Raw genomic sequence first — 17,341 nt, forward strand, 5'->3', positions numbered from 1 at the left:
ATAGAACAGTTTATAAAATTGTTGGTTTACAATAGCTGAAGTTTTTTATTCGGAGGATACTATCATAAATCATAAGTGCAAGTTGTTATAAGATAATTTTCTTTCGTTAAATGTAATTTTACGATTTATAAACGTAATGTTTGATATTGAAATAATTTTCATTTGTATAATTCTGTGTATACATAGTTCTTTACACTCAGATTCTTCCTTTGGTTTCCTAGATAAATTTATAAACGTAATGTTTGATATTGAAAAAACATTTTCATTTGTATAATTCTGTGTATACATAGTTCTTTACACTCAGATTCTCCCTTTGGTTTCCTAGATAAATTTTCAATGAATCCCAAGATCTTACTCTAGACATAGCTACGTAAAGTTGTCCATGATTAAAAACATCTCGTCGAAGATCAATACCTATTTTGTCCAATGTTTGTCCTTGAGATTTATTGATGGTTATAGCAAAAGCCATTCGAATTGGAAACTGACGTCTTTTGAAAGTGAACGGATATTGATTTTCACAGTATAATGTGATTCGATTGAGGAATATAATATTGTTCCGTATGTCGCCCGTTAAGATTTTACATTTTAACAAATGATTAGAAAACTCAAATATTTGTAACCTTGTTCCATTACATAACCCTTCACTAAGACTTATATTTCTAATCAACATAACAATGCAAAATTTTCTCAAACGTAATTTGTAAGGAGGGAAATTTGGTGGATTTAATGAATTAAGATATTCCGGTAAAAGAACATCTTCCATTTCGCCATTATCACATTTATCTGTACTATCAATACCAGTGTATAAGAGTTCTGTATTTTTATCAAATAAATCAGTAATTTTATTGTTCATTTCATCTACATCAACATTTCTAGCAGATAAAATAGCGCAATGACTAATTTCATCAAATTTTTTATCTTTGATTAACTTGCCAAAAATGTTTTGAACAATACATTCATTTGTAGGCAGTATGCAATGTTCTGGTAGCTGTAGATTATTATCTTGATCGTTCAATGTTCCATTCCAAACATGCAATAAGTAATTTGCAAATTCAATTTGGTGCGGTAAGACTCTCATATTAGTTTGCAATTGGAAGTTCGAAAAGTATGACCATAAATGACTGTTTTTAATAGATAAATTTAATATTTCATTACGCGTACCGTTCACTTTAATCGGAAGCAGTTGCCTAAAGTCACCACCTAAAACCATTATTTTTCCACCAAAAGATAAATCATTGTTCATGATATATTTTAATGTTCTATCAATGATTTCTAAAGCATATCTTGGAGCCATTGGCGCTTCGTCCCAAATAAATACTTGAGTATTTCTTAAAAGTATACCATCTTTAGATTGTATTTTAATATTTGATGAAGAATCATTAAATATAGGAACTGGTAAGCCGAATGTTTTGTGTACAGTTTTTCCATTAGGTAATAATGTGGCGGCAATACCTGTGTATGCCATTGTGGAACATAAGATATTTTCTGACATTAAAATATTGTAAATGGTAGTGTAAACGAAAGTTTTTCCGGATCCTCCTTGTCCGTCTATGTAGAAGCAAGTGGACCCAGCATAGTGACTTGAACGCGACACCTGAAGAATGATATCTACAATCGTTTTCTGTTCAGCATTTAATTTCTGATATTGTTGAATGCCAGCTTCCCGCAAATGATTTACTTCATCAGTATTATTATTGTCTCTTATAATATTGATAACATTTTGATCCATTGTTGGAAAGTCGGCCAAACTTTTCCCCTCTCCTATTAAAATTTCATTTATTTCAGAATAAGCCATTTGATGACTGATATTTATTTCATTGTGTCGCGCAAAATCTTCAGACATTAAGTTTTTGAACGTTTCCCATAACTTTTCAGGATGAATAGGTTGACAGTGAATTAATATACGATCAAATAGATGTCTTAGATGTGTAACGTTTGAGTATTTCTCACGTTAATAAAAGTTCGGACTCTTTACAGAAAATTCGCAATAACGTTTCCGAAAAAAGCAAGAATTTGACACGCGCACAGTCTGAAAAATCAAAAGAAAATCTTTCGAGTGGCAAACCACGACGTTTGCCAACTCGATGAATCGTTTTCGAGATGTAATTGAGAGCAATTGCATCTATCGGGGAAAGGGCCGACAGCGCCGCAATTACTGCTCAATCTGATCTCTCAATAGCAAGTGTATTTAGAAGGGAAGATCTCTAAGGCTGCTTTTTTCTCATGAGAGAAATGGTCTCATGAGTTGAGCTCTTAGAGATCTATAAGATGGGAAGTTAACAGGCTAACCACTGATTAAGAAATTCGTCTCAGGAGATAGCTGAGGCTTTATTTCCAACAGTGCTCGCGCTGCTAAGCAAGGTAGGAGAGAATGAGTCCTCTTGCCGCAGCGACGAGCGAATTTATACATGCGAAATAGGCTCCTTTCTACGCTTGGTAGCCCCTACAACGCTATTTTTGTCTTTGGCGCAAATTTTATACATATTTTATAGCAAAATGGCTCGAACGAATTTACAATTATGTGATTTAAAAAATGAAACTGGAAAAGATGAATTTTTTAATATAAATTGCATCTCTAGGAAAAATCGCCTTTTAAAGTTATAAGCTATACAATTTAACAATCAAATTACGCCATTTTTACAATAAAATTATGGAAAATTTTTACATGGAAAAATCGCTTGTGGTTAGAAGATTGTTATCCATATAAAAGATGATTAATTTTGCTCTTTAATTTTGCATAATAATTAAAAAACAGATTTGCAATTTTCTTTTTTAGCGGTTTAAAAATCAGCAAATGAGTAACAATCTTAATCATCAATTTTATCGATACTTATGATCGATTTTCTATCTAACCGTGTCATTTTAATTGTTTAAAAAAATTATAAATTGTTTATTTATTGATAACTCAGTTAATAATGGGTTATCAAAGTGTCAAATTCTTGCTTTTCTGTTTTAACACGTCGAGATTGTAATCGCATACTTGAAATAACAATATCGTTGTTTATTGCAAAATAACTAACAATGTTAACTTGTAAATTAGATTTGACTAATAAATATCTATTTGAGAGTTAAATTAACATGAAATTCAGGATCAGCGCATCAAATTTGACTAAGAAATACTTTTGTTCGTTTAAAAAACTTTATAATTAACGATTTTCTGTTGTAAACAATAAATTTTCCCACGGTCGTGACGTCACGCTCCTTATATGGTAATGTTTTCGCAGAGTTGCCCTAACACATTTGCATATACGTGTGAAAAGCGCCTACGCTCAATTACCGATTTTCTTTAATCGTTTCGTGTATGACGGGTTGCCATTTTGCAGACGAAAATAGGAGACAAATCAGACAGGACCGTTACAGATGTCTAGGCATCATCCAAGTTACTGCTTCTTTCATTGCTTTGTCCCACTCATCATCATCTTCAATAATTCCTAATGCTAGACATGTAGCTGTGAAAGAAGGGTGCAGTACACCATCTACAGTCTTCAAGTCGTTGTAACTAACTGCACCTTTCACATGTAATAATAATAATCTTAAGTGAAATAATTCAATTTGTGTAGGACTCACAGAATACATACGGCCTATTACATTAAAATGTTTTTTTCGAGTTTCCCAAGAAGAAACAGATTGACCATCAACTTTTTTTTTCTTATAAGTAAAGTATTTAGGAATTTCAGTGTAATAATATTGTCTAGCTGTTTCATTAGTAGCATTCAAAGTGAAAAAATCAAGTAGCATACTACTGGAATTATTTAAATTTGCTAACCATGAAGCTTCATCTTCGTTGTCTACAATGAGTACTGCTTGTTCATTTGGTAAATGTAATGTAAGTCTCTGAACAGAGTGACTTTTATCCTGCAGTGCTTTATTGAAAATTCGGTAACATGCTTCTACAGGACCAACATAACGTGTTTCAATAAAATTACGACATTCATCGTGTTCGATGGAGGTATCATTTTCTGTTTGGCCAATGACAACTGTAGCTGCATCATGTCCTTTATAAATATATTTATACAAATATTTGACAGCTGTAATACTTGAGACAATTTCCACGTTAATGTGGCAGTCGAACATCAGTAGTAATTCAGCACAATGTGGAACAACCCATTGATTATTTTCATTAACATTACTTCGACGATAATGTGGATACCCATTTTCATCCATCGTTGTTTCTTCTTGGAATTGTTTAGGAAAATTTTTGGAGCATTTGCCATCCTTCATACACCAGTCACCGCAATGTCCATGAATCATGTTCTTCATAACGATGTCAAATAAACGCGGATGTCTTATTTGTATCGGAATTTCAGCTGATATGAATTTATCAACTATATCAGAAGTAGTAATTTTATATCCTTGTTCTAATGTGATTAGTAAATGCATATGTGGCAACCCCCTCTTTTGAAATTCAATAACATGTGGGCAAATCCACCGAACCTTTAATTTTTCTGTTACTCGCTATTTTATGTCAGAAATAATTTTTGTAACTGGATATAAACCATCTAGTCCTCAAGTATAGCATCTATACTAATCAATTTAATGATATCTAGCCACCGAAAAATTCTCTGCTGCGTTTAAAGGACTTTAATAAAAGAAAATTATTAAGAATCGCATTGATTTCAAGTGTTACTCTGATCTCTTTTTTTTCGATTTTTGTCTGTAACTTTTTAAAGTCGTCATCAATCGACTTGAAAATTTGAGGAAATATTCCTCTATATAAGACAGTTAAACTACTTACTCCTTTATTAGTGTGCCGTCCAATGCCTCATCATGGTCTACAGTTATATAAGCGTTACTCTGTTTTTGGTCATTAAGAATTTTTTTACTTTTTCACGTATAACTTTTTAAAGTCATCAAAATTTATGATTTTGAATATATGGTATAATAGCTTTTTGAAAAACAAAAAAAACTGTGATTTCAAAAGTTATGTGCCATCAAAAACCGTGAAGCTAGAATGGAAAATATTGAAGATATGCTTGCGTAACTTTTTTTCAAAATCATATTTTTCTATCGGCACAACTCGAATTTTTTATTTTACATACCAAAACATCTTGTAATTCATGTATGCTCATTGTAGGAGTCTGCTGCTAAAATATTTACATCAGATTATTAAAACTACTATAGTTACAACGCTTTACTCGATGAATAAATTTTGTAATATTTTATGCCATAGTAAAAAAAGAGTTTTGTTTACATATGTGACCGTTTGAACCGATGAATACAAATATACAGTAGTATAATTTGCGGACTGCGAAAATAGCGTCAGTTGTATAACAGTGGTCACGTTTTTCACTTTATGTCATTATGGCAATGAAAGAAAATGAGTAAGTTATTGTATATTTTACTATAATAGTGAAAAGTTTGCATAATTGAAGTTGGATTGTATGAGTAACTTTTTTTAACGTAAAGTTTTATTTCAATAAGATTATTTTTCTGGACAGGTGGTAACAGTAGTACCAGAGATGCACAATTGCAGTTGAAAAAACAAAAGGTGAAAAAGAAACGCGCGAGTGATGCTGAACAACGTAGAATAAAATCACTTAAACTGGCTGCATATAATAAAAGTCAAAAATCAACACGAGAGTTGAATAAAACTTTGTAAGCATTTTACAACGTATTTAATTTTGGATTGTATAAATACTGTCTAAATATTCCACAAATTCTATTCTATAGATGCCAATCAGCAACAGAACCTCGTCCAAATAGAATATATTCACTGAGAGCGAAAGAAAATACAACTCCTAGTCAGAAAAGCAATAATTCAACATCAAAACAAACAAAAAAGTCGGTAAGCACGCCAATTTCGATTATTAGTACTGACGAGAATACAAGTAATATACAGGAGCTTGAGGAACCGACAGTAAATACACAACAGTTATATGATGAAAGGACACTTGAGAACTCTGACAATAGATTTTCAAAACTAGAAAAACAAATTATTAGTTTGAAAAGATGCGAAGCTAAGTTGCGTAGAAAAGTAAAAAAATTAGAAATTCAGAATTCATTTATTTCAAAAACAAATAAAAAAAAATAATACTCAAGTTTCAAAATGGAAAATGAAATATTATCGATGTTTGAAAAAGTATTCTAAACCTGATGAAATTATAGAAAATGTAAAAAAGATAGAAAATGCAGGATGTCACGAAGTACACAAAAATCTCATGCAATTTGAAATTTTGAAAAAACAAATACGTGATAGACGACTTTTGTTGAGAAATGAAAAAGAAAAATCCGTTTTTACTCAATGTTTGGCTGGAAGAGTAATAAAAAAATATAAAGGAATCAAAAAATTGTCCCCTTTCGTATCTAATTATGCATTGAAAAAGTATAAGAATTCCAATAACATACATTTCAATAGATGCAGTCCTAAAAGAAAATTATTCCACAATCAAATTAGTGAAAAGGTTCAGAATTTCTTGGAAAAAGACGAAAACACTTCGATTTCCCCAGGAGTTAAAGACACAATAACCAAAAATGGCATCACTAAAAGAAAACGGTATTTATGTGACACAATGGAAAACTTATATTTGAAATTTGTGACAGAAGAGAAGCTTAAAATTTCACGTTCGCTTTTTTATACAGTAAAGCCCTTCTGGGTGTTACACAGAAAAGTTACTGGAAGAGATACTTGTCTCTGCAAGTCTCACGCTAATATGGGGTTGTTATTGCAAAAACTATTTCAACTAAAATTAATACCCAGTCGATCTATTACTGCATTTGTAAAATCAAGAGTTTGCACTATGTCTACTAAAGAATGTTTTTATGGTAAGTGTGAAAAATGCGAACAAAAAAGTGTACTAGCGAAATCCAGTGAACAACCGACATGGTACTACAAATGGACGACGCAAGAAATAACTCGACCTGGTTCAAAAGGACTTACTTATAAGGTCAAAATAACTTCAAAGGTTAAAGTTGACTGCTCCATTGATGAATTAATATCAGAGGTTAATTCAGAAATACCTGAATTCTTTAAACATGTCTACCTCACTACTCATCAGCTTAAAGCACTCGAATGTATATCTGAAGACATAAAAGAAAATGAAGTTTCTTTAGTGATTGATTACTCACAAAACTATATTTGCAAGTCCCACGAAGAAATTCAAAGTGCGCACTTTGGTGCATCAAAAAAGCAATTATCCTTGCATACTGGAGCTTTTTTTTATAAAGATAAAGTAACCAACTCAAGAATGTGTCAATCTTTCTGTTCTGCTTCTGAATGTCTTCGACACGATGCCGCATCAGTATGGGCACACCTAGATCCTGTTTTTAAGCTTATTAAGGATTCTGTACCTGACGTAAAGGTTGTGCATTTTCAAAGCGACGGGCCATCTACTCAATATAAGAATAAGACAAATTTTTATTTATTCAAAGAACATTGTCGTAATGAACAATACGATATTGCCATTTGGGGCATCACTCCACCTGGACATGGCAAAAGTATCGCCGATGGAGTAGGTGGATCAGTCAAAGGGTTGTGCGACCGAGCAGTGGCTCAAGGTGCGGATATTACTAGTGCTGAAGATATGGTCAAGATCATTAACTCAAACAGTTCTAAAATTCAAGCATTTCTAATATTACCTTCTGATATTGAACGTATTGATTCGAAGATTCCTGAGTCACTGAAAGCTGCTCCTAATACTCAGAAGATTTTTCAATTAACGTGGTTGAAAACTGACATGAATAAATTATTTTTGAACGAATTTTCATGCTCATATTGCTTCGCTAACAAATTATATGATTCGCCTTGTAAACACTTTCCACTTCAACCAAACAGTTACACATTAATAGACACTCCAAACTCTAGGAAACGCCCTATAACTGCCCCGAAACAAAATTCTAATGAGAAGAAAAGAAAACTTGATCAATCTTCAGAGATTGATAAAACTCAAACTCGAATAAAAACTAATAGACAGAAAAGAAAAAAAAAATAGTCAAGAAAGTGAAGAAAATGTAGTTGAAGTCAATGGGAGCAGAAAAAATGTAACTAAAACCAAAAGAGGTATGCAGAATAAAGGTTGTATACAAAAAACGAAAACGGAAACAAATGCCCCGAAAATTTCAAAACGTCCTGTACGTAAAACTAAGTCGTAAATGCGTTAGATATTACTTTTTTTTTATTGTGAATATGATACAATATTTACTAAGTAAATTGTTTTTCTTGTTTATTATGTAATAGATATACATTACTCTATCAATAATTATATGTTACATTTATTTTGTTGTTAATAAACATCTTAGTGTTTTATGAAAGGTGTGTTCTTTATTTAAAGTAGAAGGTTCTAATTAATTATTTCCATAGAATTTCTTGCTTGATATTCATAAATAATTATTAGAGGATGCTAACTAATTTATTAATCATTGGTATCCTCTTAACAAGTATTAAACTACTAACTATTATCACAATGCAATGTCAAAAAAAACTTTTTTGCCAAATAGTCAGTTTTTTCATTTTTTTATGATAACTCAGTAAAGTCTTTATAGAACTAAGTTACGCGGGTAAATTTTTCACTTTTAGTAGTCTACAATTACGTCTAAATAAGTTTAACAAGTGTGCTTTGTAACGATTGCTTTGGAGTTTGAATTAAGCGCTCGAGGCGCTCGTTGTGCGCGTGTGAATTGCGAGTATCTGAGCGCGATCTATGATCCAATAAAATCGGAGCGCACGCCGAGCTCAATCTCTTTCCTGTCCTGCCGTGCCACTGGTCACCTAGCAGCGATGGTCAACTGACACCCGTGACTTCGCTGATCAAGGCATCGCTATATTAAAAGAGATCCCAGCCATTAATTCTGGAATCGAAATAGAATATCTGACGTTTCCGAGCTTACGTATTAGCTTATTCTGCGGCCGGAGCGTTAGAAGAAGGATTAGTCATTTTGGCCAACATCAAAAACAACGGTGGTACATAAGTGGCAGCAAGGGAGCGTGCTGACGTTTGTCATCCCTACGAGAGTGTAAGCATTTGTATAAGTTAAATCACGACATTGTTTGAACGTAACATGGTATGAACGAGAATAGCAATTATTTGAATGTATTCATTGACGTAAAGATAATTTATGGGGATGTCGACATAGCGAAATATTATATAGTGTGCGGGTGTGTGTGCGCGATTGAGCGAAGACGTGATCACGTAGATGACTTTTATAATAATACATGCAATCAGTAAGAATGAATGTCTCTTATTTCAGTGAACCTTCCGATTTATTACGTATCTCGAATTGCCTTTTGTCAACTTGTTTGTTCGAGCCAATCTCTTTCATTTGTGTGTAAACACCCTGTTGACCGGACATTAATTTAGAAATTACATTGGCGCCCAACTACATGTGCTCGTAACCTTCGAATATAAACATGAATGGCTTATAAGAACGAAGCTTCGAGTTACGTGACTAGATCTGGAAGAATTTCACGTAGAGTAATCATTAATCCATACGATTTGAGTACGAGAAAACAAAGACGACCAACCATGAACGTCATCCCCGAGGATCCACGCGAAGCGGATAGACAGGGAGAGCTTGAGAGAGGGAGGCGGCTCGGAGAGGGAGAGAGGCAACGCGCTCATATTGCGGAGCTGACGCAACAGCTAAATGAGAGGAATAACCAACAAAATGCAGCTCAGGCCCAAATACAACAACTACAACAACAGCTGCAGGCACTACAAATACAATTGCAACAACGTGAGCGCAACCCTCAACCAGTTGACCCACCAGTTGCTCCGTTAGTCGCTCCACAAGTCGTTCCGCAGCGTGATTTTGCGACTGAGTTTATCGCGATGATGGGTAATGTTCAGTTGAATCATATAGATGTAAATATACCATCATTTTCGGACGAAAACAGCTCAAATCCGTTGGAATTTATAGATGAAGTCGAACGTTATTTCAAAATGAGACAAATACAATTGGATAGAGGGTTGCACGTGGTGACAATGCTCTTGAAAAATAAAGCGAGAATTTGGATGGATTTACAAGATAATTTTCAGGATTATGATCAATTTAAAGATGCATTTATTAAAAAATTTTACACCGTAGAAGTACAAGTTAGATCAAAGAATCGATGGCTCAGTACACGCTTCAATCCGCAAACTCACGATAATTTGCAATCATTTTATTATTTGCAGTTAAGAAAAGCTAATTTTATAAGACCTCGCATGGAATTGTATGAAAAAAATCATTCTATTATTCAGCAATTGCCTAAGTCGGCAAAAATCGCATTAGCTTCCATAGACTATACTCAAAGTGAAATAATCGTTAAAACTTTGGCAAATCTAGATATTCTGTTTATCGAGAGTAGAAAGAACTATGAAAACAAAAGTATCGTAAACCATTCCGATCAAATTCAAGCTCAAGTAGGACAGTTGAATACATTTAATAACAGAGGTCGAGGTAGATTCAACAATAACCGAGGTCATCATAATAATAGACAATTCCATAATAGAAATAATGATCAGTCACATAATGAAAGTTCAAATAATTTCTTAGTTCCGGACACCTCTGTTCCACCTCCTAATGTGACGGATCGAGCGGGTGATTCAAATCAAAGAAATAATAATCGCGATTTAAACTGAATAATGACGTACTGAAAATCGGCCCGCCGGTGCGTCAGAATTTCGAGGTGGTAGAGAGACTGGAGTATGATGTCTTACGTAACGAGGGCCAACACATAATAAAAACAAATAAGATCCTATCGTCCCCAAAAGTTTTAGTCGATGTAATGGGCAATAAAGTCTGGTGTCTAATTGACAGCGGCAGTCAAATAACCGCTATTTCAGAAATATTTTATCATAAATTAAGAAATTCCAATAATTTACTTGAATTGCCGGTATCAAACGTTGTAGTTTCCACGGCAATTGGCAAAAAGGCTACGTTAATAAAAAAACAAATATTAATAGAAATGAAACTGGATAACTTACATTTATCTTTTACATTTTTAGTTGTTCCTTATTTATCGGCTGAAATTATTTTGGGAAATGACTTTAATTTGTAATATGGCGTGGTAATTGATTATTGGTTAACACAACTTCGATTTAAAGACAAAGTTATTCCAGCTCACTTAGTTCTGTGTGAGAGGGAATGCTCAGAGAGAATTTTGTTAAGTAAAACCGATAACGTAACGTGTATTCACATTGTGAGAATAAATATAAAAGAAAATATGATTTATAGTATAAATGAAGAACAGAGGAGTAGTTTTAAAAATATTGATTTGATTCGAAATGGAAATGAAATTATGAGAGATAATATAAATAATGAAAAACCTTCGAAAGAAAAAGGAAAAAATAATAAAATATGTGTATTAGACATATCAAATGATTATGATTATTATGAAAAAGAACTTATTACAAATGTTAATGATTCATCAAGGTTTAAAGAATTACAAATTTATAATATAACGTACGAAAATAGTAAAGAAAAAGTAAATGAAATATCTCTAGACGAGCAACTGAACTCTATCGCTTTTACAAACAAGAATTTAAGTGAGCAGGAAAAGAATATATTTTATGAATTATTAAAGCAGTACAAACCTTTATTTAACAATAAAACAGGATGTGCTAACGGTTATGAGCATAAGTTAATATTAAAAAACAAAAATCCAAAAATTAATCAATCATATACGCTACCATCAGCTCTTATCGAACCAATTGGTAAAGTGATAAAAGATATGTTAGAAGCTGAAATTATAGAAACATCAATAAGTCAGTATTGTAGTCCACTGAGAATGGTAATGAAGGCTGATGGATTGCCAAGAATATGTTTGGATGCTAGACAAATAAACGAAAACATAGAGGATGATGTTGAGGGCCCTCCTATTATCGCTGAACTGATGCAAAGATTTTACAACTGTAAATTTTTATCAAAGATTGACCTTAGAAATAGTTATTGGCAAGTCAAATTGCATATAGATTCGCGTCCTTTAACTGCATTTAGATTCAACTCCAAGATGTACCAATGGGTTCGCGTCCCATTCGGCATTAAAACAGCAGGTAGCGCGCTCATACGAGCTTTTACCATTGCCTTACAAACTCCTTTGCCTTATGATTTCAAGTTCTTAACCGCTTTCGAGGAAAATGATAAATGGGAAGACTTAGCACTGCAGAAACCGTTCGAAATCGAAAAAAATTCAATTACGTATGTAGACGATACGGCTATAGCGACGAAAACTTTCAAACGCCACATTCAAGTACTCCAAATTATTTTCTCAAAGTTATTGCATAACAACTTCACTATAAAAATAGATAAATCACAATTCTTTGAAAGTGAAATATTATTTCTCGGATTTATTTTATCAAGCAGAGGCATTGAGGCCAACCCGGAAAGAATAAAAGACATTGTAAACTTTGAGACACCGAGTAACCAAAAACAATTGCAATCGTTGTTAGGGGCATGTAACTAATATCGGAGATTTGTACTTCGCCATAATGATTACATCACCCCGTTTAGAGACCTCCTAAGCAAGGATGCTAATTGGACTTGAACACAGAAACACGCGAAGAGCTTCGAGGCACTAAAAGAAAATTTCGTACGCGCTGTATGTTTAAGTCACGTTATTCCGGGAGCACCATACAAAGTCCAGTGTGATGGCAGTTTAGTCGGTATCGGTGGGATACTATATCAAATAGATAACGAGGGTGATCATCGTATAATTTCTATAGCAAGTAGATGCTTGTCATCTGAAGAATCCCGTTATACAACTACCGAGATTGAATTACTCGCCATCATATATTGCGTGTCGAAGTTTCGCTATTACCTTATTGGAGTCGAATTCGAGATAATTACCGACCACAAAGGGTTAACTTTTCTTACAAATACGGTATATCATAACTCACGATTAATTCGTTGGAGTTTACTTTTACAGCAATACAGATTCAGGGTTACGTATTGCAGGGGCTCGAATAACGTGGTTGCTGATTTCCTAAGTCGCAATCCCAACGGAAGATTCCATAGCGAGGTCGAGGAACAATTAATGTTTGGGCTATTGAATAAATTTACATTGCCACAATTGCATAAGACTACTCGACAGGTTGATGAAATCTCTCCGTTGGCGATAATGATGATCCATAAACAAAGCGGAACGTTGAAGCAAATTTTAAAAAACTTGAATAAATTGCAATCGGAAGACACATACTGTAGAACAATAATTGACAATCTAAAACTAGGACGAAAATCTGCGCAAAACGAGAATTTTGAATCATACCAAGACATCCTTTTTCATAAAGAAAACAAAAACGATTTGTATAGAATAGTAGTGCCAAATGCAATTGTCGATAACGTAATAAACTATGTACATGCTAAATTGGGTCACCCCGGTGTATTCAAAACACTGACATACATTAAGCGTTTTTATTATTTCAAGTTTATGCACAAGCGTATAAAGAAATTCGTATTGACTTGTGACCTGTGCCAGCGGGTTAAACACTTATCAGTCGCGATGGAGGGACCATATAATCAGGTGATATCGCAATCACCTTCCGACCTTGTAACAGTCGATTATTATGGACCTCTCCCTCGTGCCAGGGGAGGAATGGAGTATGTGTTTGTCGTACTGGATGCCTTTTCGAAACTGGTCAGACTGTATGCTTTGAAGAGAGCAACTACACGTGCGTCGCTTGACAAAATTATTAATAAATATATACCAGAATGTGGGAAGTTCAAGCGTGTTCTGAGTGACAACGGTACTCAATTTACCTCACAAAAATGGAAAGAGTCACTCGAGGCTCAGGGCATTAAAGTGGTGTATAGCAGCGTGAGACACCCACAGTCAAATCCAACAGAACGCGTTATGCGGGAGCTTGGCCAATTATTTCGAACATTCTGCAAAACTAAACATACGACTTGGATAAATCATATAAAGAACATTGAAAATTTATTGAATGTTACAACGCATTTTAGCACAAATTACGCACCAAATGAAATTCACTTCGGTAGAGACATACAAGATGAAATCTTAAAGATAATAAAGTTTCCAATGCAACGTGATATTGATCATAAACTTGTAATAACGCTCGCAAGAGAAAATATGAATCGAAGCTTTTCTAGGCGGCTTAAAAATCAAAAAGTCGTTTCGAAGGTGAAGTTGAATATCGGAGACCTTGTCATGCTGCGTGTGCGCCATCTGTCCAATGCAATTGATAAAATTACTCATAAATTTTTTCACCTTTACGAGGGCCCTTACAGGATAGCTAAAGTGATAGGTGAAAACGCATTTGAGCTGACTAATCCAGAGGATCCGAGCAAGATTAAAGGAACGTATAATCGATTGAACTTAAGAAAGTATTATCGCGGGTGACTAATATGCCTCTCTCCGTCCTCTCAGCTGTGTCCTTGATAGAAGATTGTATTTTAAGGTTCTCTTAGACAGCGCGAATTATTAATATTAGTGATGAGACCGTAAATCTTTGTATAATTTAGGTTAAGATGATGGTGATGGAAGAATGAAAGGATGAATGTTGAATTTGAGCCTTATTTAGGCAAGGAAGTTAGGTTTGTTCCATAGCAACGCACTTATTTAGAGCGAATTTATTCGGTGCGAGTGAGCGAAAGGTGTACTTGAAAATATGTTAAACGGTTGTAATGATTGACGCTTGGATGTGTCGTTACAAATAGAATTGATCCACCATGTAAGTTAAAAAAGCTATAAAGCATGTAAAGCGTTTCAAAATGTTAGATAATGAAAATAGAAAACAGACTAAGGAATATAAAGAAAAATGAAAATTTGTTCTCTCCCATCACAAATTTAGGGGAGGCATGTAACGAATGCTTTGGAGTTTGAATTAAGCGCTCGAGGCGCTCGTTGTGCGCGTGTGAATTGCGAGTATCTGCGCGCGATCTAGGATCCAATAAAATCGGAGCGCACGCCGAGCTCAATCTCTTTCCTGTCCTGCCGTGCCACCGGTCACCTAGCAGCGATGGTCAACTGACACCTGTGACTTCGCTGATCAAGGCATCGCTATATTAAAAGAGATCCCAGCCATTAATTCTGGAATCGAAATAGAATATCTGACGTTTCCGAGCTTACGTATTAGCTTATTCTGCGGCCGGAGCGTTAGAAGAAGGATTAGTCATTTTGGCCAACATCAAAAATAACGGTGGTACATAAGTGGCAGCAAGGGAGCGTGCTGACGTTTGTCATCCCTACGAGAGTGTAAGCATTTGTATAAGTTAAATCACGACATTGTTTGAACGTAACATGGTATGAACGAGAATAGCAATTATTTGAATGTATTCATTGACGTAAAGATAATTTATGGGGATGTCGACATAGCGAAATATTATATAGTGTGCGGGTGTGTGTGCGCGATTGAGCGAAGACGTGATCACGTAGATGACTTTTATAATAATACATGCAATCAGTAAGAATGAATGTCTCTTATTTCAGTGAACCTTTATTATTACGATACCCGATTTATTACGTATCTCGAATTGCCTTTTGTCAACTTGTTTGTTCGAGTCAATCTCTTTCATTCGTGTGTAAACACCCTGTTGACCGGACATTAATTTAGAAATTACAGCTTAAAAAAAAAAATTAAATTCCATTTTTCATAAAAATGAAAGGTTCGGTGGATTTGCCCATATACGTAAGACGCAACTTTTCTGAAGAATTTTTTTTTTATAACAATATCAAGTAAACGATCCTTTTTCAGATCGAAAACTTTTGCTACCAAATCTGGTCTGTCGGCAGCTTGTTGGCCTGGCAACAAATTTTCTGATATTTCTGGCCAATTCGGGTTGCATGTCATTGTTAGAAAAATATCAGGTTTTCCTGTTTCATTAACAATAGCCATTGCATCTTGATAACATTGTTGCATATATCGTGGAGAACCCGTAAATGTTGAAGGAAGAATTATAGTTTTACCTACACGTCCATTTACATCATTTGCACAATTTCTCATGTGATCATGTAAACCTTGATATGTATCAGCTCTCAATTCTTTTTGATGATTTTTGCAATACTGAATTCTATCTTTTTCAATTTTTACATAACTATCCACAGCCCACTGTTGAAACAGTCTACGTCCTCTTATAATAGGGTTAAATTCATTTTCTCTTATGGCCATTCGATATTTAGTATAATCTAATCGTGTAATTCTACGATTTTGATTTATGCGGAACATATTTTGATGCCAACCTTGAGAACCATATGGGTAGAATAAAGGATAAATCCATGGCTCAACATTAGGATCTAAGGAACTAACACATTGTAACGTTTTTGTATTTTTATTTCTTATTGTTACATATGATTCAGGTATTTCACCGTCAGCAGTTGTCGAAAAAATTGCAGCAACTTCATTCACTCGTTGAAAATTATATCGCCGACTGTCTTGACCAGGTTTTAATGAAAATAATAATTGCAATTCGGATTGCTTTGAATTTCCATTTATTTCAGTTATCAACTGCTGTACACGTATTTCGTCGTTCATCATCTGATAAGATTTTGCATAAATATTATTATTACGTATTATGCTATCTAAAATTGTCATTAATTCGTAATCTATAACAGGATTTTGTTGAATTCGATAGTCTAAAGCTTCATTTTGATCAATTATGAAAAGTTGTCCAAACGAAGGACTTTCGCCTTCGCTAGGGTATAGGGCTGTATTAATTTGGTAATATATTTGCCCCTGGATTTTGAAACAAAACGGACCTGCTCGACGCGTTTGAAAACTAACCAAATTTGCGTTGAATGAAGCAAAAGATAAAGAATTATTATAATTTCGTATACGCTCAAAAAATCTTGATGATTTATCATGTTCTCCGTCGAATAATGTCTTGAGTTCATGCGGTAAAGTTGGTAAAGGATTTAATTTTACTGATCCGTGACCACAACAATCATTAAAGGACAATCCTTTATTTGAAACCGTTTCATCTTTGAAATGCTTGGCTTTACAATGTTGACACAAAATATTCATTGGACCTAAATAATCTGTTGTAACAGATTCTAGTGTATTGCGGTTATTATCAACAATACGTTGTCGAGCTAGTTGTCGTCTACGGCTTTGATTTTGTGTTTCTGTAGTACGTCTTTTGTGTTTTGACAGTGCTGCTTCGTCTTCTGTAAGTTTTCTGCGACCCATGATATATTTGTATAATTAATTAAATTAAATAAAAGTAAAGTAAGTAAATTAATTCAAATGTAAAGAAGTAGGAATCGTATAATATACGTACAATTAAAAATGTTGGAACAAAATAAAAGAATTTAATTATGAACTGGTAATTGAATTTTTTTCTAAATATTGTTCGTTAATTATGTAATTAAGGTTTGGTATTTTGTTTTGGTCTATTTTTGGTTTGGTTTGGTTTGGTACGGTTTGGTTTGGGTTGATTCGGTTTGGTTTGGTTTGTCTGGTAACATGATATT

At 34.0% G+C, this 17,341-nt stretch overlaps 2 protein-coding genes across 2 annotated transcripts; both read right to left on the reverse strand.

Annotated features, from left to right (window-relative positions):
• Positions 1–262: 262 nt before the first annotated feature.
• LOC131670490 (ATP-dependent DNA helicase pif1-like) lies at positions 263–1,843 on the reverse strand. The gene is made up of 2 exons (XM_058946133.1): positions 930–1,843; positions 263–872 (listed from the first exon to the last, which is right to left on the reverse strand). Exons 1-2 carry the CDS (start codon positions 1,841–1,843, stop codon positions 263–265), a joined length of 1,524 nt encoding a protein of 507 aa, XP_058802116.1.
• A 13,514-nt stretch (positions 1,844–15,357) lies between these two features.
• On the reverse strand, positions 15,358–17,057 carry LOC131670496 (uncharacterized). The gene is made up of 2 exons (XM_058946147.1): positions 15,561–17,057; positions 15,358–15,462 (listed from the first exon to the last, which is right to left on the reverse strand). Exons 1-2 carry the CDS (start codon positions 17,055–17,057, stop codon positions 15,358–15,360), a joined length of 1,602 nt encoding a protein of 533 aa, XP_058802130.1.
• Positions 17,058–17,341: the final 284 nt, after the last annotated feature.

Source organism: Phymastichus coffea, unplaced genomic scaffold, assembly GCF_024137745.1.
Source record: "Phymastichus coffea isolate CEN01 unplaced genomic scaffold, Cenicafe_Pcof_1.1 PCOF00008, whole genome shotgun sequence".
Taxonomy (NCBI): Eukaryota; Metazoa; Arthropoda; class Insecta; order Hymenoptera; family Eulophidae; genus Phymastichus; species Phymastichus coffea.

Excerpts from the sequence above, each read along its gene's own strand:
- LOC131670490 (XM_058946133.1), bottom strand. The coding sequence starts at position 1,843 with ATGTCTGAAGATTTTGCGCGACACAATGAAATAAATATCAGTCATCAA. Across the intron at positions 873-929 it reads GTTCAAAACATTTTTGGCAA|AAATGTTGATGTAGATGAAA; the intron begins GTTAATCAAAGA and ends TTTATCTGCTAG.
- LOC131670496 (XM_058946147.1), bottom strand. The coding sequence starts at position 17,057 with ATGGGTCGCAGAAAACTTACAGAAGACGAAGCAGCACTGTCAAAACAC. Across the intron at positions 15,463-15,560 it reads TCAGAAAAGTTGCGTCTTAC|GGTGTTTACACACGAATGAA; the intron begins GTATATGGGCAA and ends TCCGGTCAACAG.